The 24,736-nt window shown below is 41.4% G+C and overlaps 1 protein-coding gene across 4 annotated transcripts in view; it reads right to left on the reverse strand.

The window, feature by feature from the left end:
* idua (alpha-L-iduronidase) overlaps positions 1 to 24,736 on the reverse strand; it is a 261,756-nt gene that overhangs the window by 21,410 nt on the left and 215,610 nt on the right. For all 4 annotated transcript variants that reach the window (XM_072584238.1, XM_072584237.1, XM_072584240.1 and 1 more), the window contains 4 exons: positions 8,228 to 8,443; positions 3,776 to 3,897; positions 2,325 to 2,450; positions 989 to 1,065 (listed from right to left, as the gene is read on the reverse strand). In XM_072584238.1, the coding sequence (XP_072440339.1) occupies positions 989 to 1,065; positions 2,325 to 2,450; positions 3,776 to 3,897; positions 8,228 to 8,443 (541 nt within the window). The remainder of the gene's footprint in view (positions 1 to 988; positions 1,066 to 2,324; positions 2,451 to 3,775; positions 3,898 to 8,227; positions 8,444 to 24,736) is intronic.

Here is a 24,736-nt window from a genome sequence, read left to right on the forward strand (position 1 = left end):
CTTGGACATGGTCCTATTGTAAGCAATTGAGGTTAGAACAATACGACAGCAGAATGCATTCCTTTCAAACAGGATTCAGTTGAAATTCTGTTGGGTATGATAATTAAAGGATTCTACTCATAACGAGTTGAAACTTCTGAAATAACAAAGCTGAGGAGAGTTCCTGGAAGAATGATTTCAGATTTAAAGAACATTAAGTCGAGACCTCTCTGACTCAAGACACTAGTGACATCTATGTTGAATGAGATTTTATAAATGTTGACTGGTCAGAGTAGATTTGAAGTGACTACCTTACTAAAGACACAAGAAATCTCAACCTGCTATGATTTATTGAAAAGTATTTAGACAAAGTGGTTAATCTTCTAATTTATGATACATCAAGTTTTTTGGTGGTGTTAAGACAAGTAAGTGTAGAAGGAAATTTGAATTAAGTTTCGTTTGTGTATATGTAACTTTACATCATGCTTTTAATGTTTTTAATGCAACTCAGTTAAGACAGAGCACTGTTATTAATATTCTTATGTCTACTTATTCTTTGACCTTTTGCACTCTTTTAGAAAATATCTGGGTTTCATAGTTCCAAAAAATACTAGGTATATCAAGATCATAACACTACATTTCTGAATTTTGTGCATCTGCAAACTGAATTTATGCCTGATTATCAATATATCTCAAAAAGTCCCAATATTGTCTCCTTTGCAAAACATGATATTTTACCTCCCAGTCATCCTATGGATGAAAATGGAACAGTGTAGGTCAGATGGGCTTCAGATTGGTTTCACAGTTCGGCGCAACATCAAGGGCCCAAGGGCCTGTACTGCGCTTTAATGTTCAATGTTTAAAAACACTTGCTTACCTCTAATTTACTTTCTGTTCTTTAAATAATTTTGCTTTCATGCAACCATTTTCCCTTTAATCTCAAAGGCTTCATTTTGTCTAACATTGTGCCTGTGTTGCTGTTTGATAATTAAAATGAATAAGTACTTACTTTGAATTCACGTAACTATCATCCCACATAACAGCCACCTGTCCCAGTATCAGAGGTATAAAGCTCACACCATGAGTCTGTGAAGAGAATGACAAATCTGCTAAAAATAATACGTTATGTACTTTATTTCTTTGGTAATATGTAAACTATTCAAACAAGCAGTTGAACCATGTACAATCAAAAAGGATTGCCAACAAGTTAACAGCCTGTTGTGTTAGACCCACAGACATCTTTTTCAAATGAAAACTGGAAAACAGAAATTAAACTATGCCTGCATCGCACAGAGTTTGCTGTGATTTTTTTGGAACTCAAAGGTCAAAAGTGGAATTGTGTTGTGTTTCACTTATTTTTTCCACAAGACCAAGTGACATTTAGGAAAACAGGGTTGTTTAGAAACAAGTAACATGAACTTATTCCTATTGCTAGACAAACTGGTGAAAGAAGCATTGGCCTGCAGGTTGCATACCAACAGCTTTTGGATTGTTAGTTTCTGTTCAGCTTAAACTTGGGACTTGTACAGTTGAAGGGTGAACTCCAAAATGAGTGCAAAAAATACAAGTCTCTGTCTCTCCTGGAAAGTTAAAAAAAGCTCTTAAGAGTTGTGGAATAGTTTAAAAGGAAGCATTCTTCTTTCTATCCAACTCTTTCTCCGAATAATAAATGCTCAAAGACGCTGAGTTGAACTGCTAATAAATAAATACGTTTCTGTGTTGTCTAGTTAAAATTGTGCCTTGTTGTAACTTAAACATAACCTGATATTTAACAGGCCAGATTTCCCACTTTCAGCCTGTTCTGGTGAGTGCCACTAAATTCAGCTCATTCACTCTACGGACTATTCAGACATGTCATTTTGTTGTGTAAACAAGGAGAAGACAGGGAAAAAAGTTGGATATATCTTTTGACCCAGGATTTGGACACCTAACATAAATCGTGCAGAATCATGGGTGATTCCTGGTGGAAACGGGTTTTCTATGCTCTCAAAGCCCCAAAGTTTTGGACTCTTATTTCTACATTATCAATATTGTTGTCCTAAGTAATGTATAGTTTAAAAAAAAGTTTGACATAATGAAGTCAAAAATGTAAAAATATTATGCTTTTACATAAAAAATTGGGATATCATCTCTTATTTACTTTGTTACCTGCAAACAATACAGATGCTCATTTTAAACCATTGAAACATTTTCATTGTATACTTGCATTGTATTTTGGTTCAATTCAATTCTCGTCATATATCATTTGAGCAATTTATTTATAATCATGCACAAATAATAATTATGTCCTCATGATTTCCAACTATGTAGCAAACTCTGATCATTTTAGTTTCACAAATTCTAACCTGGTTTGGAGATCTTTCAGGCTTTGCACAGATGTGCAACAGATACACAGAAGGAATAGGAAGTTGCAGCTTCAGAATGATATTGCCTTCTGGAGGAAATGGCATTGGTCCCTTAACCACAGGATCCTAATAAAAACAGAATCAAATGACCTCAGGACATTTGAATTGCATATTTGGAATATTACATTGGTATGGATGTGACGAAGGTTGCCAAAAAGTGTCCCATATATATAAATAATAGCTGTGTAAGAATGATAATAAAGAATGATAATAAAGTCTCAAAATTTGAGGAAAGACATTCTGGCTATTGAGGGAGTGCAGCGTAGGTTCACAAGGTCGATTCCTGGAATGGCAGGATTACCTTACACTGAAAGACTGAAGCGACTGGGCTTGTATACCCTTGAGTCTAGAAGACTGAGGGGGGATCTGATTGAGACATATAAGATTATGAAAGGATTGGACACTCTGGCAGCAGGAAACATATTTCCGCTGATGGGTGAGTGCCGATCCAGAGGACACAGCTTAAAAATACGGGGTAGACCATTTAGGACAGAGATGAGGAGAAACTTCTTCACCCAGAGAGTGGTGGCTGTGTGTAATGCTCTGCCCCAGAGGGCAGTGGAGGCCCAGTCTCTGGATTCATTTAAGAAAGAGTTGGATAGAGCTCTCAAAGATAGTGGAATCAAGGGTTATGGAGATAAGGCAGGAAGAGGATACTGATTGGGAATGATCAGCCATGATCATATTGAATGGCGGTGCAGGCTCGAAGGGCTGAATGGCCTACTCCTGCACCTATTGTCTGTTGACATTAGGTCATATAGAACTTTAATAAACAAGCACTGCTGAATGTTCATCAGAACAGATTTTCATCAAGTTTACAGTATTTTCCACCATCTGGTGTATTTTGCCTTTGTATTGGAAGTCCTGATCAATTAATGATAAAGGTCCACATTTCTTGTAATGTACAGCAGCCATTTACAGGACTGACTCCTCTTAGTAATCCCATTTCAATCCTTCAAGAGGGTTGCATATCTTTTGTCACTTGACATACCATGGCTCTGAGGTTATGGAAGAGGTGGGAACTCTCGTGCTTGAGCAGTGCACATCTCTCAGTATTTCTTTGTGTTTTTGACCTTGAAAGGCTGCATTGAGGTTCTGCACTTGTTTTTCAGGAACCAGTTGGCATTTTTAGTTACTCTGCTGGAATTGCAGAAAATTCTTGGAAAACAAAAAAGGCCAACTAAACCCAGAATGTTCTTTTGAACTTTAAAAATGCACAAATTCCTCATGATCTACCAATAAAATCCTATATGTAAATGTAGCCCTTGGATATATAGAAACATTTTTTTAATCAGAGTACACCAAATATATAAAAACAAATATTAAATAATATTTCATAGATTGTGCTAACGTATCACTGTTATAATTGTATGCTAAAATTGAAGTAAAACCTCCATTTGTCTGAGAAGATGAAACTGTTCCACTGTTGGAAAATCAGGCCTTCCAAGATTCTTCCATTGCAAGTAAGGATTTGTGTTATTGTTGTCCAGATGGTAAATGACATACACAAGTTCTGCGGAAAGGTTAAATAGAACAGCAATTGATTTTAGTTATACAATGTTACATTTGAAATTATCCTTGAAAGAACTGTAAGGAATGAAGTACATTAGCAAGTTTTTTTAAAATCTTTAGATTTGTCGATTAAATATTGATGGGTTTTAATTCAATCAATTAATGACATGAATGTTTCCTCTCTGTTGACTATTAGTAACCTACATGAAAAAGCTTGGATTATACACAATTAAGTTCTGCGAGTGTGAGCTAATAATACAAATTTATTGATAGTATACCAGAATTTTAATACAGAATGTGAACACATCCCCATGGGAATTCTAGCTGACAATGGGTTTAAGGCACATTTATGTGGTTCTGTTAGAAACCCCTTAACTCTTAAAATTGAATATAATTTTCCTAATCTTGGAGTCTTTGTGTTTGGTGTTGGTACTTGTGGGTAAACTCCTTCCTGGTCTTGATCCTGCATTCTCAGTACAAACTATCCTAGCTTAGAGTCCCTACAGTATGGAAACAGGTCCATCGGCCCAAGTCCACACTGACCCTCTGAACAGTAACCCACCCAGACCCATTCCCCCACTCTATATTTACCCCTGACTAATGCACCTAACACTATGGGCAATTTAGCATGGTCAATTCACCTGGCCTGCACATCTTTGGATTGTGAGAGGAAACCGGAGCACCCAGAGGAAACCCAAGCAGACACAGGGAGAATGTGCAAACTCCACACAGACGGGCGGGAATCGAACCTGGGTCCCTGGCAGCAGTGCTAACCACTGAGCCACCATGCCATCCATCTTAGATTCCAGGATGATACAGATGGGCTGGTCAGATGGTATGATCAGTAGCAAATGGAATTAAATCCAGATAAATGTGAGGTGATGCAACTGGGCAGGCCAAACAAGGCAAGGGAATACATAATGAACAGCAGGACCCTGGGAAGCACCAAGGGTCAGAGGGACCTTGGTATGCGCATACATCTATCCCTTTAAGTGGCCAGAAAGGTTGATAATGTGATTAAGAAGGCATATGCGCTACTTACGTTTATTAGCTGAGGCATAAAGTTTAAGAGTAGGGAGGTTATGCTGAATCTGAATAAAATGTGGGTTAGGCCACAGCTAGAGTATGGTGTGCAGTACTGGAATCCACATTTTCAGAGGAGACAGTAGAGAGGAGGTTTACCAGGATATTGCATAGGCTGAAGAGTTTTAGTTATGAAAAGAGATTGGGCAGACTGGGGTTGTTTGCTTTGGAGTAGATGATACTGGGGAGGACATGATTGATATTATACAGTTAAGAGGCTAGACAGGAAAAAATGTTTCCCCATGGTGGAGGGATCAACAACCAGTTAAGGGACAGGAGGTTTGGAGGAGATGTGAGGACTTTTATTTCCCCTTAGAGAATGGTGGGAATCTGGAATTACCGCCTGTGAGGGTGACAGAGCTAGAGTCCTTGATAACATTTTAAAAATATTTAGATATACATTTGTGATGTCAAGAAATACAAGGCTATGGGCCAATTGCTGGAAAATAGAAGTAGAATAGTTAGGTGATTGTTTCTGACTGGTGCATACTTGATGGGCTGAAGGGCCTTTTTCAGTTCTGTCGAGCTCTACGACTCTATAACTGTGAAAGGAGCATAGGTTCAGGAACTCAAACTACAGTGCTGTAGCCCTATTTTCACCCTATGTCCAACTTAGATAAAAGTGCCATTCTCCAGCAGTAAAGGACTTCAGCGTAAACTAAAATCACCAAAAATTACATATTTTTAAACGATAGATGAGAACTTTGCTTATTATCTTTTCTACAAGAACATTATCCTGTTAAATATCCTGAATCATATGTCCACTACAAACCCACCTAATCCCACAATTTCCTGAACAATCCTCATACGTCTCTTTCCGGTAAAGACTCCATTCCACTCTCCCAGCTTCTCCCTCTCCTTTGCATCTATACTGATGATATTACCTCCTGTTAGGGCCCCCAGAAATCCACATTTATGCTAAACCAAGGATTCTCCAACACCATGGTAGATAGGACCCTCAGCCATGTCCAACCCATTTCCTGCACTTCTGCCCTCACCCCTTCTCTTCCCTCTGAAAACACTGATAAGGTCCCTGGTCCTTAGTTTCCACCCCACCACCATTCACATCCAAAGGATCATAAACTGCCATTTCTGCCACCTCCAGCAGAATGCCACCACCAGACTCTCATTCTCCTCCCCTTCCTTGTCAGGGTTCTGCAGGCACCATTCCCTCCAGGACATACTGGTCTACTCCTCCTCCATTCTCAACACCTACCCACAACCCTATGGCACCTTCCTATGCAATCGCACAAAGTGAAACACCAGCCCATTTACTTCTTCCTTCCTCAAAATACAAGGCTCCAGACACATCTTCCAGGTGAAGCAGTGATTTACCTGCACTTTGCTCAATCTAGACTACTATATTTGCTGCTTCTAACTCAGTACACTGCGTTAGACAAAATGCAGATTGGGTAAATGCTTTGTGAAACATGAACATTGTGTCTGCAAAATTGATCCCTTGTCTTCAACTCTCAAATGATCAGCATTCACAAACCCTGGTATTGGGTTTCTACCAACCCCTATGATTCTCAGCTTGTTCTGAAACAAAGATAATAATTTGGTGACCACTTCCCTAGAGTTGTTGATGTTTGGACATGGGAAACTCATTGATCTGTATGTAATGGGCAGACTCTCTCCTGGGACTGGTCTTTCTTTGTTCAGGCATGCTGGCATGACTCTCTGAGCTCTTCTCAAGTATGCCTATTTGGATGTTGGCTCACTTGTTGCTCTTGTGCCCCGGTGGTGCCTGGACCCTCTTTCCTTTCTGGTATTCCTCTTTCTGAGGTGGAAGCTATGAAGACTGGGTGGATCTGGTCCATGGAAGTTAAGCTCTGACCTTGCACTACATGTTCCATTTTCTTTTCCTGGACTGAGACATATAGCTCTTCTTGGTAATCACCTTCACACATTCCCTTCTCTGTTAGTGCTTGTTACCAAGACATGCCCCCTCTTTTTATGCTGTCACATTTAGATCGCTTCTGTCAAAATCTGTCAATATTTTTTGTTACCTATCCTCTTTTCCACCATATTATTTCCCTTCTCAGAGTGGCTGGCTAACACAGGCAAAAATATACACTTGCCTTTTCTGCATTTCTTTTAACCAGGTGGGCTTTGAAGCCCAGTGATTTGTGTATGTTAATAAGATTCTAAATGCAACAACTTCAAATTAATTTCTGATTCAACCAAATTAATTGGAGTCCCACCATATCATTCACAAATCCGTCCTTCACAACTCCTGCCACTTGTAAAATTCAGAACTTTGGTCATGATACCAGACTTTTAGCTTTGTATATCCCAATTTTTTTTTATAGATTAGATTACTTACAGTGTGGAAACAGGCCCTTCGGCCCAACAAGTCCACACCGCCCCGCCGAAGCGCAACCCACCCATACCCCTAACCAAACACTACGGGCAATTTCGCATGGCCAATTCACCTGACCTGCACATTTTTGGACTGTGGGAGGAAACCGGAGCACCCGGACGAAACCCACGCAGACACGGGGAGGACGTGCAAACTCCACACAGTTAGTCGCCTGAGGCGGGAATTGAACCCGGGTCTCTGGCGCTGTGAGGCAGCAGTGCTAACCACTGTGCCACCGTGCCGCCCACAATTTCTGGCCAAATCCCATCATTAACCATGCTCTCAGTGGACCTGTACACTGAGGAATACCAGAATAGTTACAGAACAGGACAGAAAGACCGTAGGTCCATTGTGTCTGTGCTGGCTTTCTGCAAAAGCAAGTCAACTCATCTCCTTCCAAACACTCTTTTTTTAATCCAACTAATTATCAATTCTCTGTATGAAAGCAATAATCAAATCTGCTTCCAACACAGTCTCAGGCAATGCATTCCAGATCCTAGACACATTGTACAAAATCATTTTTTCTCATATTTATTTCTTTAGCCATTCATTTTAAATCACCATCCAGAGGTTTTTGACCTTTCCAGCAATGGCAACAGTTTATCTCCATCTATTCTGTCCAACCCCATCATGATTGATGTATATTCTAATACTAACTTAGATCTTATTTTGACTTTTAAATGCTATTTCCTAGTGGCGAATCACTTCATAAAATAGTTTAAATTCTTGCCCAAAACACGAGATAACCTGCCAATTAGGTTAACTCTGTATAGTTCATCCAACTTGAAGAGTTTTCTCCTGCCACAGAATTTGAAATAAAAATGCCATTTTACAACATTTGGCTTCACAGACCTAGCACAGCTAACATGCCATCAAATATATTTACCTTCTTGAGTGGGAAAATTAGTTAGGTTCACAGTCACAAAGGTGATATCTGATGATGTCCGATTGTCATCACTGTTGTAAATTATTATAGTAGATTGCCAGCTGTCAGAGGAAGGCAGATTTGAAGTTTCATGAATAGTTGCAAGTACTCCCAAAGTGCTATTCTCAGTCAAACCATCATCATTGAGCATCATTTCTACTTCAATTTGTTTCTCACCTGTATGTGAAAAGAAATGTTAAGGGAGAAACTAATTATTTTACCATACAGATATAACACTGTCAAAAAAATTGAATTAATAAGATCAGAACAAAAATGCTCATAAGACATTTTACTGGACAGGCCGTTACAATGTTAAAGCATGTTGAATAACCCAAGTTCAACAGGTGGGTTTTTCTGACAATCAACAATGAATTGACAGTTATCATTAGACTCTTAATTCCAGAATTTTCAAAAAAAAATTGAATTCAAATTCCACCATCTGCGAAGGCAGTATTTGAACCCCAGTTCCCAGAACATTATCTAGGGTCTCTGGATTAACAGTCCAGTAATAATGCCACTAGATCATTGTCTCCCCTCAACATTGTCAGGGTCCATAGCCTTTGCAGTATCCAGTGCCTCCAACTGTTTCTTGGATCACGTGGAATGAATAAAATTGGCTAAACACTGACATTTGTCATATTGGGGACCACTGAAGCTGAGATGGATCATCCACTCTGTACTTGCAGCTGAAGATTGCTCCTTACAGTTGCATTGATATTGTGCATTCAAGTGCTACTCCAGATACCTGTAAACCTGTATACCAATAAATTAGCATATTCTATTCGTGAACCAGTGAGAGAATGTGGCAATTCCAACTACAGAGGAACGTCGATTAGCTGGCATTCGATTAATCGAATATCAGATTATCCAAGCAAGATCGCAAGGTCCTGAGGCTTGGCTAACTATGTTATCCGGCATTCAATTAACCTAATGAAATACTCCCAGCCTGTGCCCTTTGGATAATCGAGATTCCTTTGCATAAACTGCATGCTAACAGAACTATGGTTCAATTTTAAAGAGCAGAAGGGGAATTAGCCCTTGTGTGCTAGCCAATATTTATTCCTCAATTAACATCATAAAATCAGATTATCATTACCATGTGGCTATTTGCATGGAGGATACAATATAAAGGTAAGTCTTCTTTTCTTAGCAGTTTCAGATTAACTGAATCATGAGGGTACCTTGACACAATAGGCAAACTTTGCCCATTGGATATCACATGGCCACCACATCATTTGTTCTAAAGCAAAGTCACTTGTGATTTAGATCCTACAATGCATGTTAGCATTGGTGTCTGAGAGTCTTGCTGCTTCACAACTACCATTATGATCATCTGTCAATCACTGATCGTCACTGCAGAATCTGGACATAGCAACTGTGAATTGAAATTAAGCATTCTTCTTACAACCAAGAAACAACACAAAATGTATTAGTACAACTGTTAGACATCAACATTTTAACAGTTAGTAGCACATAAAGATGAACCAATTGCAGTAATTTGTGTTGACTGGATGTGGAGTTATGGGAGTTGGTGAGCCTGTAATGGATGTGTCAAAATTATGTAATTTCTTACTGAATGTTTATCAAGCAACTTTGGCAGTTATCACTCTGCCTACAAGAGATCCACAAATAGCTGATAAATACAGAACAAGCAAATAAAAGTTTAAAATACTGTTCTTTTCTCCAGAGTGCGCAAGTGAAGACACTTGGAACGTTTTCCTAAGATCATCACATTGCAGTCCTGTGTGTTATGGACCCAACCAAAATATATTAAGAAGATAGTCTAGACCCTAATTTCTACTTATTTTAAAGGTACGTGTAAGGCTTTACCTTCCTGATGCAATTCAACTGATAAAATTATCAACTTTAAGCAAAACACACTTATTTTGTCTGTATTTTAACTATAGTGTAAAAACAAAAAAAAAATTGGCTGAACTGTAACCCTACTTTAAAACTTAACAAAGTAACAGCTATATTAACTATCACTAATTAACTTTTCCAATATAGCAACAGCCCGTAAACACACCTTTGGCAAAGGCAAATTCAGTAAAATAGATTGTCGCACATGCAAGTCTGGCAGCAGAAGAGAACCCCAACTTTTAGCTGTGAGAGAGAAAGAGGAATAAGAGCTTCCACATCTTCAATACCCCAGCAACTGCAGAGAACTAAAACTAAAAATCCTTGTTCTGTGGGAGCTTGACCTCACCATTCGGGCTGCTTCTATTCTTCCAAAACCCAGGGCTTCACAAGCTGTTTAATGGCTTTGAGCAGGCTGCTCTGTGCCTTTGTCTCAATCTTTCTTCATTTAAAAATGGTCAATATACATCTTTAAAAGCCAGATCTGCTGCTGGATGCATGGTGATCACTCACTCCCTTGACTGCACTGATTAGCACAGAAATACCTATTCATGGATGTTCAAAAATAGGTGAGGAATTGGAACATTGAGATACACCAGGCACAAGGAAGACAGAATACATATGCTTGATGCAATTGAACAAAGTCTTAAGATATATAAGAGCAGGAAAATTAATTCTGGTCCATATTTGATCAGTTAGTCATATGAATGAGTGACAGAGGTAATTTTCCTGCTCCTATTCATTTGATTAAAACAAGTAGGGTAGCACGGTGGCTCAGTGGTTAGCACTGCTGCTTCACAGTGTCAGAGACCTGGGTTTGATTCCAGCCTTGGGTAACTGTGTAGAGTTTGCACATTCTCCCTGTATCTGTGTAGTTTTCTCCCACAGTTTGAAGATGTACTGGTTAGGTGGATTGGCCATGCTAAATTGCCTATAGTGTCCAGGGATGTGCAGGCTGGGTGGATTAGCCATGGGGTTACAGGAATAGGGGGGTCTGGGTGGGAAGCTCTTTGGAGGGGCCATATGTGCTTAATGGGTCAAATGGCCTGCTTCCACACTGTAGGGATTCTATGATTCTCTATAAAGTAACTTGCCAATATGAATTGAAGTTTCTGCATGTATCTTGCTGAATCATGCTTGCCTAATGTGATTTAACGGTAGCCTGTAACTCTTAAAATTAAGATGTTCTTGACCTCAATAACTAGAACATTTACAACAACCAAAATGGCAGAAACTTGAAACTATATTACAGTTTCTATGGTAATGTCATGAGGATGAATACGATGCATTTCAGGCCGTGGAGTAGGGGTCGCGTTAGGTTTCTGAACGACTCGTACATGTCTTAAGTGATGAAAAAGGTATCTGGGGAAGTTCTGCAATCAAAACCTGCTGGGTTGGTACTACACAAGCCTTTTCAAACTTCTTTCTGTTATTGCCTTCTAAACGCAGCACAACCTGAAGCTCCAGAACTTAACAGACTTCAGCTTCATTCTCCTCCTACAGCAGTATATTTTATTCCATCTCCTCTTGCTGCTACTGATCCTTTTGCATTTGCTCTTTTTTTTGGCCAAACCTCTGCATTTTTTATATAGCAGTCAAACTACTTATACCTGAACTAGAAAATTTGAAAATGTTATGGTACAAAAGGAGACCATTTGACTCTGTCAGGCCTGGTCTAAAAAGCGCCATCCAGCCTAACTCCATTTTCCAGGTCTTGGTTTACAGCCTCAATTGCATATGCAAGTTTTTTTAAAATGATGAGGGCTTTTGCCTCTGCCATCCTTTTAGGCAGCTTATTCCAGATTCCCACCACCCCCCGGACAGAAAGATTTCTCCCCACCCTTTTCTAACCCTTCCCCAATAACTTTAAACCTTTGCCCCTGGTTATTGACCTCGTTGGTGCTGAAGGTTGGCATGCAGGTGCGTCAGGCAGTGAGGAAAGCTAATGGCGTGCTCTCGTTCACTGCGAGAGGATTTGAGTATTGGAGTAAGGACATCTTGCTGCAGTTATACAGGGCATTGTGAGGCCACACCTTGAGTACGTTGTGCAGTTTTGGTCTTCCTCTGCTGCAAATAAATCATGTACACTATTCAATCTTTCTTCACTTCTCAATTCCTGACAAGAGCATTTGAAATCTCCTCTGCACCCTCTCTAGAGTGGTCATTCCTTCTCCTAAAACAGTAACTAGCACTATACGCAACACACTAGCTGCAGACCAACTAGTGTTTTATATATTTTTAGCATAATCTCCCTACTTACATTCTTCAGGCCTTTGCCAAGAAAGGAAAATAATCATTATATCTTCTTGGCCATTTTATCTCTTCAACCTTGCCACCTTCAGTTATCTAGGAAATATAATGTCACGGGGTCCTGTTTCTCAACACTAATCAGAATCAGACTATTTAATGTCTCTTGCCTTGTTTGTTTTCTCTAAATACCTCACACTTCTCTGGACTGAATTTCATTTGTTGCTGTTTTTCTGCCTGACCTGATCAGCCCATTGGTATTATTCGGTTTACAAGTCACAATGACCTGTCAATCATTACCCTTTGATATCTTCATTCAGCTAATCTTAGATCCAACATGCTACTTCCCAATGGATCCCTAATTTATTGATTAGTCTAACACAGGGACCATGTCAACAATCTTATTAAAAGAGAAATCAAGTACTCAATCCTCATTGACTCCTCTATTCCTGGTGAAGGGCTTTTGCCCGAAACGTAGATTTTCCTATTCCTCGGATGCTGCCTTACCTGCTGTGCTTTTCCAGCAACACTCTAATCTACATCACTGAGGTTAGGCGCCATCTCTCTGACACCTCCTTGTACTGTCCCCGAATCATGACCCCACCTCTGATCACCAAACCATTACCTTCCAGACCATCACCGACCTCTTCACCTCAGGACAGCTCCCGTCCACAGCCTTCAACCTGATAGTTCCCCAACTCCACATTGCACATTTCCATCTCCTACCCAAAATCCATTAACCTCACTGTACCGGTCGACTCATTGTCTCTGGCTGCTCCTGCCCCACTGAACTCTTCTCCCCTTATCTTAACTCTGTCCTCTCCCCTTTGGTCCAGAAACTCCCTACTTACTTTCGGGACACAACCCATGCTCTCCACCTTCTCCAAGACGTTCAATTCCTTGGCCCTCAACACCTCATCTTCATTATGGATATTCAGTCTCTCTAACCTGTATCCCACAATGAGGAGGGCCTATAAGCCCTTCATTTCTTCCTCTCCCACAAGCCCCCTCACTGACACTCCCATTCACTGGTGGAATTGGAATTCACCCTCAACAATTTTTCTTTTGATTCCTCCCAAGTCCTATAAACCAAAGGCGTGGCTATGGTCACCCTACAGGTCTGATCTACGCCTGCCTCTTAATAGGGTACATGGAATAGTCCCTTTTCTGCAGCCACCCACTGGCACTATTCCCCAGCTCCACCTCTGCTACATTGATGACTGTTTTGGCACTGCCTCGTGTTCCCACGAGGAGCTCAAACAGTTCGTCAACTTCACCCACACCTTCCATCCTGACCTCATATTCACCTGGACCATCTCTGGCACTTCCCTCCCTTTCCTGGACCTCTCGGTCTATATCTCCGGTAACTAACTTAGAATCGATATCCATTTCAAACCAACTAACTCCCACAGCTACCTCAACTAAACCTTCTCTCACTCATATGATCCCAGTTGCTCCCAGCACGAGGGATTCCACTCCAAGACATCCCAGATATCCTCCTATTTCAGGACTGTAATTTCCTCTCTCCCATGATTAATAATGTCCTTAACCATATCTTTTCCATTTCTGCCTCCCCGCCCTCAAACCCCTCCCTCCAACAAGAAGGATACATTTGCCCTGGTCCTCACATACCACCCCACCAATCTCCTAATCCAACAAACCATCCTCCACCATTTCAGCCACCTGCAATCAGACCCCATCACCAGAAAGATATTTCCTTCCCAATCCCTTTCTGCTTCCTGTAGGAACTTTGCACTCAGCGACTCCCTCATCAGTTCCATACTCCCCACCAATCTCTCCCCCACACCCGACACTTTTTTCACTGCAACCACAAGTGCAACACCTGCCCCCATACCTCCCCTCTCATCTCCGTTCAAGGCCCCAATAATCATTCCAAATCCAGCAGAGATTCACCTACACTTCTTCTAACCTGGTCTATTGCATCTGTTGCTCCCGATGTGGTCTCCTCTACATCACAGACTTGGGGATTGGTTCACGGAGCATCTGCACACTGTCCGCTCCAATCAACACCACCTCCCAGTTGCCAGATGTTTAAACTCCTCCTCCCACTCCCTTGGTGACATGTCCATCCGGGGCCTCCTCCATTGTTAAAATGAAGCCACACATACACTGGAGAAATACACCTCATATTCTGTTTCTGGAACAGCTCAACACAGAGATCACCAGCTTCAAAATCTCCCCATCCCACTCATCCCATGTCCAGACCTTCCTCTCCTCCTCGCCGCTTTGACCTGACATACCTGTCCATCTTCCTGCTCAGCTATCTGCTCCATCCTTCTCACTAACCAATTACAATAACCCCTCTACCTGCATCCATCCATCACCATGCCACCTACCTTTCCCCAAGCCCCACCCCCTCCTTATGTATTTCTGAGCTTCCTTCCTCCTCCCCAGACCTGATGAAGGGTCCTGACCCAAAATGTTGACTTTCCTTCTCCTCTGATGCTGCTGTGTTTTTCCAGATTCACATTTTATCAACTGAGTTGCAGAAAATTTTCCAATCCCCTTGCATTCCTTCTATATCAAAGGAATATTGGAACATTATCATTCATGTCTCGAACTATTTTACCCTTCCTTCCCTCAGCATCTTCTGATGTTTGTTTGATCAAGTCTTGGCGATTTATCAACATTAGGTTCGGCGAACTAATAACTAGTAACTCCATTTTATAAATCTTAGCCTGTCCAATATCTCAATTACTTCCACTATGAATTTGGCTATAATTTGTTCTTCATAATGACAAATGCAAAGTATATATTTAGTACCTCAGCCATGTCCTTTGTCTCCTTATACAGATCCACTTGTTTTTCAGCAATTGGTTTATTTTTTTAAATAGGTTATAGGCTTAGGGAAGACTTTTGTATTCCATTTTGTGTAATTTCCAGTCTATTATTATCTCTTTCACTTCTCTTCTTAACTTACTATATTCAGTTGAGTTCTTGTTTTTCTCAACTTGACATCTATATTCATGTTTCCACATGAGACATAGAAGAAGTAGGTAATTCAGTCCTTTGTATCTGCTACACCATTTCAATGAGATCATAGGCCTCAGGACCCTCCAACCATACGGTATTAATATAGATTTCACCAGTTTCATCATTTCCCCTCCCCCCACTTGATCCCAGTTCCAACCTTCCAACTCGGCACTACCCTCATGACCTGTCCTACCTGTCCATCTTCCTTCCCACTTACCTGCTCCACCTTCATCTCTGACCTATCACCTTCACCCCCACCTCCATCTACCTATTACACTCCCAGCTACCTTCCACCCAGCCCCACCCCCTCCCATTTCTCTTACCACCCCATCGGCTCATAGCCTCATTCCTGATGGAGGACTTTTGCCCGAATCATCGATTGTCCTGCTCCTCAGATGCTGCCTGACCTGCTGTGCTTTTCCAGCATCACACTCTCGACCCTGAATATAATCCCAGTCTATTCAGTCTCTCCTCCTAAGTCAACCCTCTCAACTCGAATCGACCAAGTGAATCTCCTCTGCATCCCCTCCACTGCCAGTACATCCATTCTCAAGTATGGAGACCAAAACTGCAAGCAGTACACCAGGTGTGACCTCATCATCATTCTCTCAGCGTTCGATGTTCATTTTGATTTCCATCTTCTCTTTTACATCAGGTTGTAAGTTTGCTCACTGAGCCGGTAGATTTGTTCTCAGACATTTGGTTGCCACGCTAGGTAATATGATCAGTGAGCCTCCGGTGAAGCATTAGTGTTCTGTCCTGTTTGCTATTTATGTAGCTTGATCTGTTGTGGTGGGTTATATCACTTCTGGTTCTTTTTCTGAAAGGTTGTTAAATGGTGTCCAAATCGATATGTTTGTTAATGGAGTTCCAGTTTGAAAGCCAGGCCTCTAGGAATTCCCATGCGTGTCTTTGTTTAGTCTGTCCCAGGATGGATATATTGTCCCAGTTGAATTGGTGTCCCTCTTTGTCTGTGTATATGGATACTGGTGATAGTTGGTCATATCTTTTAGTGTTCATGTATCCTGGTGGCTAGTTTCCTGCCCATCTGTCCAATGTAATGTTTGTTGCAGTCCTTGCAGGGTATTTTGTATATGATAGTCATTCTGCTGGTTGTTGGTACATCAGGAGCTGTTTCAGTGTGGTGGTAGGTTTGTGGACTACCATGATGCTTAGGGGCCGGAGTTGTATGGTTGCAATCTCCAAGGTGTCTTTAATGTATAGTAGGACAGCTAGAGTCTCTGGGCGTTTTGTGTCTTCTTATTTAGGTCTGTTGTGTAGGAATTGGCAGACTGCGCTTATTGGGTACCCGTTGTTCCTGAAAATGTCGTATAAGCGTTTTTCCTTGGCTTCTTGTAGTTCTTGGCTGCTACAGAGTGTTGTGGCTCATTTAAATAATGTTCTGATGCAGCTCCGTTTGTGAGTGTTGGGATGATTGCTCCTGTAATTGAGTATCTGGTCAGTGCCTGTGGCTTGTTGGTGTTCACGCTGGTCTGCAGCTCTGCATTGGCTTTTCATTCTACTGTGACATCTAGGAATGGGAGTCTGTTGGTGTCTTCCTCTGTGAAATTTATACCGGTAAGGTTGTTTCTTCTAACGTGTCATCCACACAGCAGACCCAAAGCTTGGGCTGGATCGTAGGAAGGACTGTTCATTCTAACCTCTGCATAACTGCTTCTGCCATAGATGATCCCATTGATTTGTTTGTATATCTTGAAGGTGAAGTGGGTTGTGAGGCAAAGCCCTACTAGTTTGAGGATGCTGTCCTTGCTGATGGAGTTGATGCTGTCTGGTGTTTGTATCCTTAGTTTGTCTACCAGTGAGGCCAGTGTATCTTTGCCCTATTGATATGGATAGGGCTGTCATGTTGAAGGAAACCATGACCTCGTCATCCTCTATCTTGCTGTTTTTGACGATGTTAAGGAACTCTTAGTGGAGTGGATGGAGTGGCGTAAGTCTACTAGGTGGTTCAGTTTGCATTACATTTCCTTTGCTAGGACTACAACAAACATTAAATTGGACAGATGGGCAGGAAACTAGTCACCAGGATACATGAGCACCAACAAGCCACCAAAAGACATGACCAACTATCACCAGTATCCATACACACAGACAAAGAGGGACACTAGTTCAACTGGGACAATACATCCATCCTGAGACAGGCTAAACAAAGACACGTAAGGGAATTCCTAGAGGCCTGGCATTCAAACTGGAACTCCATTAATAAACATTTCAATTTGGACCCCATTTACCAATCTCTCAGAAAAAGAACTGGAAGTGATATCATCCACCACAACAGACCAAGACAGATAAATAACAAGCAGGATAGAACACCAGCATTTCATTGGAAGTTCACTGATTATGCTACCTAGCATGGCGACAAAACATCTGAGAACAAATCTACCAGCTCAGGGAGCAAATGTACAACCTGATCCACAACGTGAGTTACAAATCTTCTCCAAAATTCCTTTTTTATATATTTAAAGAAGATCTTGCTAACTATCTTGATATTACTTGCAGGTTTACCCTCAAAGTTTATTTTTTCTCTCTTTATGTCTTTTGATCATCTTTCGTTTGTTTTAAAAACTTTTCCAATTCTCTGTTTTACCACGAATCTTTATCACATTGCATGTCTTTTCTTTCAATTTGATGCTATCCTTAAGTTCTCTGATTGACCATGGTTGGCTTATCCCTTGCCTCGGATCCCTCTTTCTCACTGGGATATATTATTGCTGTGAGCCTTGAACTATTTTCCAAAAACTCTTCTGATATCTGAGGAGGTCCGAATCTAGTCGCCCTACTCCTTTGTCTTGTGGATGAGTGTGTCAGTTATATCCAAGCTCCTGAATGGCAGCCCATTGCTTTGTTACATTTTAGTTGTCAATCTGTGATTCCAATTTACTTTGGCCAAATCCATTCTCAAGTCGCTGAAATAGGCCATCCTCCAATTCAGTATACCTACTTTAGATAGCTCTCCTGAACCTCACAGATTAAGATAAAAATTGCAGCAGTCAAAGTAGGGACCACGACACTGATCATCATTCACGGGAATATATCAGTACCAAATCAGTGCACCTTTTAATGTTTGGCTGCAACCCTCGGAAAAATGTCTATTTTAAAACTAGAATTGCACAAAAATCCATACTCTTTCCTTCCACCGGATGTCCCTCTATACCATTTTATCCCTACATTACAATTCTGTTTAAGTGCCACCAGAGGCGACAATATGTTTAACTTATTATTCATATATTATAGGCATTACTGACCAAGCTAAAAAATTAAAAATGTGTAAACTCTTTCACTCTTCCATAACATAAAACAATAGACTACGGATGTGGAAAACTGAAATAAAAACAGAAATTGCTGGAGAAACCCAGCAGGTCTGGCAGTATCTGAGAAGAGAAAGAACATAAGAACACAAGAACCAGGAGCAGGAGTAGGCCATCTTGCCCTTTGAGCCTGCTGCACCATTCAATAAGATCATGGCTGATCTTTTTGTGGCCTCAGCTCCACTTATCCACCCTCTAACCTTAACTCTTAATTCTATTACTGTTCAAAAAATTATCTATCTTAGCTTTAAAAACATTCGATAAGGAAGCCTCAACTACTTCTCTGGGCAGGGAATTTCACAGATTCACAACCCTCTGGTTAAGAACTTCCTCCTCAACTCAGTCCTAAATCTGCTCCCCTAATTTGGAGGCTATGCCCTCTTGTTCTAGTTTCACCTGTCAGTGGAAACATCCTATCTATTCCCTGCATAATTTTACATGTTTCTCTAAGATCCCCCCCTTTTCTACATTCCAATGACTATAATCCCAGTTTACTCAATCTCTCCTCATAAGACAACCATTTGAACTCCAGCATCAACACAGTAAACCTCCTCTGCACCCCCTCTAGTGCTAGAACATCTTTTCTCAAGGAAGGAGACCAAAACTGCATGCAGTACGCCAGGTGTGGCCTCACCAGCATCCTATACAGCTGCAACATAACCTTCCTGATTTTAAACTCAATCCCTCTTGCAAGGAAGGCCAAAATTCTTAATCACCTGTTGCACCAGCAAACCAACCTTCTGCGACACCCAGATCCCTCTGCAAAGAATCATGCTGTAAATTTTTACCATTCAAATAATAGTCCTAAATGTTATTCCTACTAAAATGGATTACGTCATATTTATCAACATTGTACTCCATCTGCCAGACCTTTGTCCATTCGCTTAAACTATCTATATCCCTCGACAAATTTTCCTCTGTATACTTTGCTTTACCACTCATCTTGTTGTTGTCTGAAAACTTTGATACACTACATGTAGTCCCCAACTCCAAAATCATCTATGTAAATTGTAAATAATTGCGGTCCTAACACTGACGTCTGAGGCACACCACGAGTCGCCGTCAGAAAAGGACTCATTTATTCCCACTCTTTGCTTCCTGTTAGTTAACCAATCCTCTATCCATGCTAATACATTGCTCATAACAGCAAGCACCTTTATTTTGTGCAACACCTTGTGGACTGCCCTAGGACCTTACCATTAAGTGTAAATGACCTGCAAAGATTTACTTTCCCAAAATACAGCACCTCACATTTATCTAAATTAAACTCCATCTGCCACTCCTCAGCCCATTGGCCCATCTGATCAAGATCATTACATACTGTTCAAGAAAATTATTACGGATACACTCAACGAACTCCTCCTTGTGGCTGCCTTGACCGGCCTAGTTTGGCCAATCAACATGTAAATTAAAATCCTGATTAAATTCCTGATGAAGAGCTTCTGCTCGAAATGTCGACTCTCCTGCTCCTCGGATGCTGTCCGACTGACTATGCTTTTCTAGCGCCACACTCTTTGCCTCTGATCTCCAGCACCTGCAGTCCTCATTTCCCCCTCCTTGTTCGTAGCAGTCGTAAAGTGGTAGTTGGTTTGTGGGCTATCATGATACCCAGGGATCAGAGTAGTCTGATGGTCATTTCTGATATGTCCTTAATGGACAACAGCAACCATCCTAACACCCAAACAGTAATGCACAGAACATTGTTCAAACAAGCCATAAAACACTGCACTGCCCCAGAGCGGTACAAAGCAGAAGAAAGCCCACACAATGTCTTCAAACACAATGTAGTCGCCAAAACCTACACGACAGACCACAACGTGAAGACACAACACGTCCAGACACACTGGCCACACTGCCATACATTGAGGACATATCAGAAATGATCAACAGGCTACTCTAACCCTACTGTCCACAAACCAAGTATCACACTAAGACAGCTACTAACAAGTATAAAGGATCCCATACCCACAATCAACAGGACCAACATTATATATAAAATATATATAAAGGCTGCCAAAAGCAGCCAAGAGACATGATCAGCTATCATGTTTTTTCCATATACACGGACAATGAAGGACACCAATATGATTGGGACAATATATCCATCCTAAGACAAGCTAATGCATGGGAATTCCTGGAAGCCTGGCACTCAACCCGAATGCCATTAACAAACATTTAGAGTTCGACCCCATATACCATACACAAAGAAATAAAACCAGCAACAAAACCGGAAATGACACCACAAACCCGGCAGACCCAGATATGTAAATACTAAGTGGGACAGAATACCAATGCTTCACTGGAGGTGCGCTGATGATGTCACCTAAAATGGTGATGAAACGTTTACAAACAAATCAATAACTACTCAATTAATCCCACCACTTTTCGTATACCTCTGCAATATTTTACTTCATATACGCACTTAAATTGGTCTAGCATTGCTGTGAATCTACAGGAGAGGTAAGTAGAAGTTAAGAACAAAAGAATGTTACCTCTGAGATTAAAGAAAATGGTGAAACAGGTTATGCTTGAATGGTCTTTACAGGGATGTCAGGGTGATATTGCAAATGTTCAGCCACTAACCTTGTCAATGGCAAGGTATCACAGATCTTACAAATTTCTATTTCTGTGTTGAATCAATGTCCAAATTGCTCCATGGTCCTCTACATGAAGGAATGTGGATTTAAAAATGTGTTGCTGGAAAAGCGCAGCAGGTCAGGCAGCATCAAAGGAGAATGAGAATCGACGTTTCGGGCATAAGCCCTTCTTCAGGAATGAGGAGGGTGTGCCAAGCAGGCTAAGATAAAAGGTAGGGAGGAGGGACTTGGGGGAGGGGCATTGGGAATGCGATTGGGGGAAGGAGGTTACGGTGAGGGTGATAGGCAGGAGAGGGGGTGGAGGCGGAGAGGTTGGGAAGAAGATTGCAGGTCAAGAAGGCGGTGCTGAGTCTGAGGGCTGGGACTGAGAAAAGGTGGGGGGAGGGGAAATGAGGAAGCTGGAGAAATCCGCATTCATCCCCTGTGGCTGGAGGGTTCCTAGGCAGAAGATGAGTCGCTCTTCCTCCAGGCGTCATGTTGCCATGGTCTGATGATGGAGGAGGCCAAGGACCTGCATGTCCTTGGTGGAGTGGGAGGGGAGTTAAAGTATTCAGCCACGGGACGGTTGGGTTGGTTGGTGCGGGTGTCCCAGAGGTGTTCTCTGAAACGTTCCGCAAGTAGGTGGCCTTTCTCCCCAATGTATAGGAGGCCACATCGGGTGCAGCGGATGCAGTAAATGATGTGTGTGGAGGTGCAGATGAATTTCTCATGGATATTGAAGGATCCCTTGGGGCCTTGGAGGGAGATGAGGGGGGAGGTGTGGGCGCAAGTTTTGCATTTTTTGTGGTTGCAGGGGAAGGTGCCAAGAGTGGAGGTTGGGATGGTGGGGGGTGTGGATCTGACAAGGGAGTCGCGGAGGGAGTGGTCTTTCCGGAACGCTGATAGGGGTGGGGAGGGAAATATATACTTGGTGGTGGGGTCCATTTGGAGGTGTCGGAAATGACGAAGGATGATCCCCCCACCTTTTCTCAGTCCCAGCCCTCAGACTCAGCACCGTCTTCTTGACCTGCAATCTTCTTCCCGACCGCTCCGCCCCCACCCCCTCTCCAGCCTATCACCCTCACCTTACCCTCCTTCCACCAATCGCATTCCCAACACCCCTCCCCCAAGTCCCTCCTCCCTACCTTTTATCTTAGCCTGCGTGGCACACCCTCCTCATTCCTGAAGAAGGGCTTATGCCCGAAACGTCGATTTTCCTTCTCCTTTGATGCTGCCTGACCTGCTGCGCTTTTCCAGCAACACATTTTTAAGCTCTGATCTCCAGCATCTGCAGTCCTCACTTTCTCCTCCATGAAGGAATGTGGTAAAGATTAAGTTACCCTTGTGCTGGTTGACTTATGCCAGGCATTATGTGACAATTTATCGAGCAAATAATTGAAGCTGAGACTAGAAGTTAAGGAGTATGTGTTGAGTGGTGGGAGAGCAGAAGTAATAGATAGGTTTTGAGGCTATTAAAATGGAGTATGAGTTATTTGGGTTGTTCATATAATATACTTCAGCTATACAAGAAAGTAAAACTGAATAGTGTGTGTAAATTTGGTCATACTCAAAGAGGAACGTAAATTTGTTGAAGGCAATTCACCATAGGTATAATAGATTGATATGTGGACTGAACAGGTTGTCCTGTAGAACAGGTTGGCTAGGCGAGGCTTGTTTCCACTGGAGTTCAGAAGAAGGAGGGGTAACCTGGTATAAGATCCTGAAATGTGGACATGGACAGGCTGTTTTCTTTATGGGGGAGTCCTGAATTGGGGTTTGTTTACAAATTGGGGCTTACCTGTTTTGGACAGGTGTGGGGACTATCTTTTCACTCAGACATTTGTGCAACTTAGGAACTCTGGCTCAACGGTGGTGGAAGTGGGCAGATATAGATAGATTTTTGAATGAAACAAAAGAACTGCAGATATTGGAAATCTGAACCAAAAAATATAAATTGCTGGAGAAACTCTGCAGGTCAGGCAACATCTGTGGAGGCAAAGTAGAGATAGTGTTTCGAGTCCAGTGATCCTTTTTCAAAATATATGATGTTCTTGCCTAACAAGACCTAAAGATTATTGTGGGTAGATAGAAAAGTGAAATTCAAAACACAAACAAATCAGCTATGACCTTATTGATTGGCAGAGCTCAAAGGATCCAATAGTCTGTTTGATCTTATTTGGTATATTTCCATTTATTGTTTTGAGGGGAGTAAAGTAGCACAAATGCAGGGTATCAAATCATGTCCTGTATTAATTAAAGTACACTGAATTAAGGATTAATTGGACAAGCATTGTTTTAAGACAGTGAAGAGTTGGTTAGTAGCCAAGGTAGGCTCAGAAGAAAAGGATGTTTTTTTAATAAGTTACCTTGCCACTCTTGCTGATGATATTAAATATTTTGCAGCATTGCTGTTCCAGTACACTCAGTGTTAATAACGCGTCCCTCTGGTCATCCAGAGTTACATTGCTCCAAAACTAGGAGTTAATGTCTAACGTTTACATTCTCCTCCTGAAGATTCAGAGGTCCTCACTTTCTGTAAGAAGCTGAGCCCCACCAGAATTCCTTCTTGACTATTCATTATTCTGTAGAAGCATATATTAATAAGGCATATAGTGAAGCTTTCTAAGAGTGAGGTGAGAGTCAAGCAGAGTGCTTTTCTTCATCAATTATCCCAAAATATGTTGTTGAAGTGCGCAGACTGAACAAAAAAATTTTCACGCAGGATAACTGCTTACATATGCTTTAAAGAGGTAATCATAAGGTAATAAACAGACGTAGAAGCTTGTATATGAACTTGGCTGAAAAGCCTAGCACTTTGCACAAAAAAATATTTTTGAAGGTGCAAAAGCAGCATAAATCACTCAGAGGATTTTGTCTTAATGGGTGTTCATATATTTTGCTGATTCCAACTTGCATGCCACCACTAGAGATTTTTCACGTATGATTTGTTCTTTCACAATCTCTTTCAAACAATTCTACCATCATGCATGCCACATGCTAATGAAGTTGTCTTTGGTACCCAGAGTGTCTTACAATCTTCGTGCATAGCCTTAATTCCATACACTTAAGAAGGCTTCAAAGGCAAGCTAGATTTCCCTTCAACTGGCACGAGTGGCAGTTCAGAAATACTGTCCTCCCACGTGAACCCACTGTTAAGCTACATAATTTTCTCTCATGGTCTTATTTGCATACGTAGGGCCGAATTAAGTAGGAAAATAATTCTCAATAGGATTACTGCTCGTAGAAAATTAAGTCCTGAAGGAGTCATTAATTTCCAGCAGCAGACCCTGCTAGACGCCTTAAGGGGGGAATGGGACACGAGTAGTGTAGAAGGACTGTAGACTTTCAGATGCATTAGTAAAGGTGCTATGGCTGAAGTTAGGGCTGGAATGGGGAAATCTTGGAAACTAGCGAGTACTAATGTGGTAACTAAAATGGTACAGTTAATTAACAAACTATTGTAAATG

This window comes from Chiloscyllium punctatum, chromosome 14, assembly GCF_047496795.1.
Source record: "Chiloscyllium punctatum isolate Juve2018m chromosome 14, sChiPun1.3, whole genome shotgun sequence".
Lineage (NCBI taxonomy): Eukaryota > Metazoa > Chordata > Chondrichthyes > Orectolobiformes > Hemiscylliidae > Chiloscyllium > Chiloscyllium punctatum.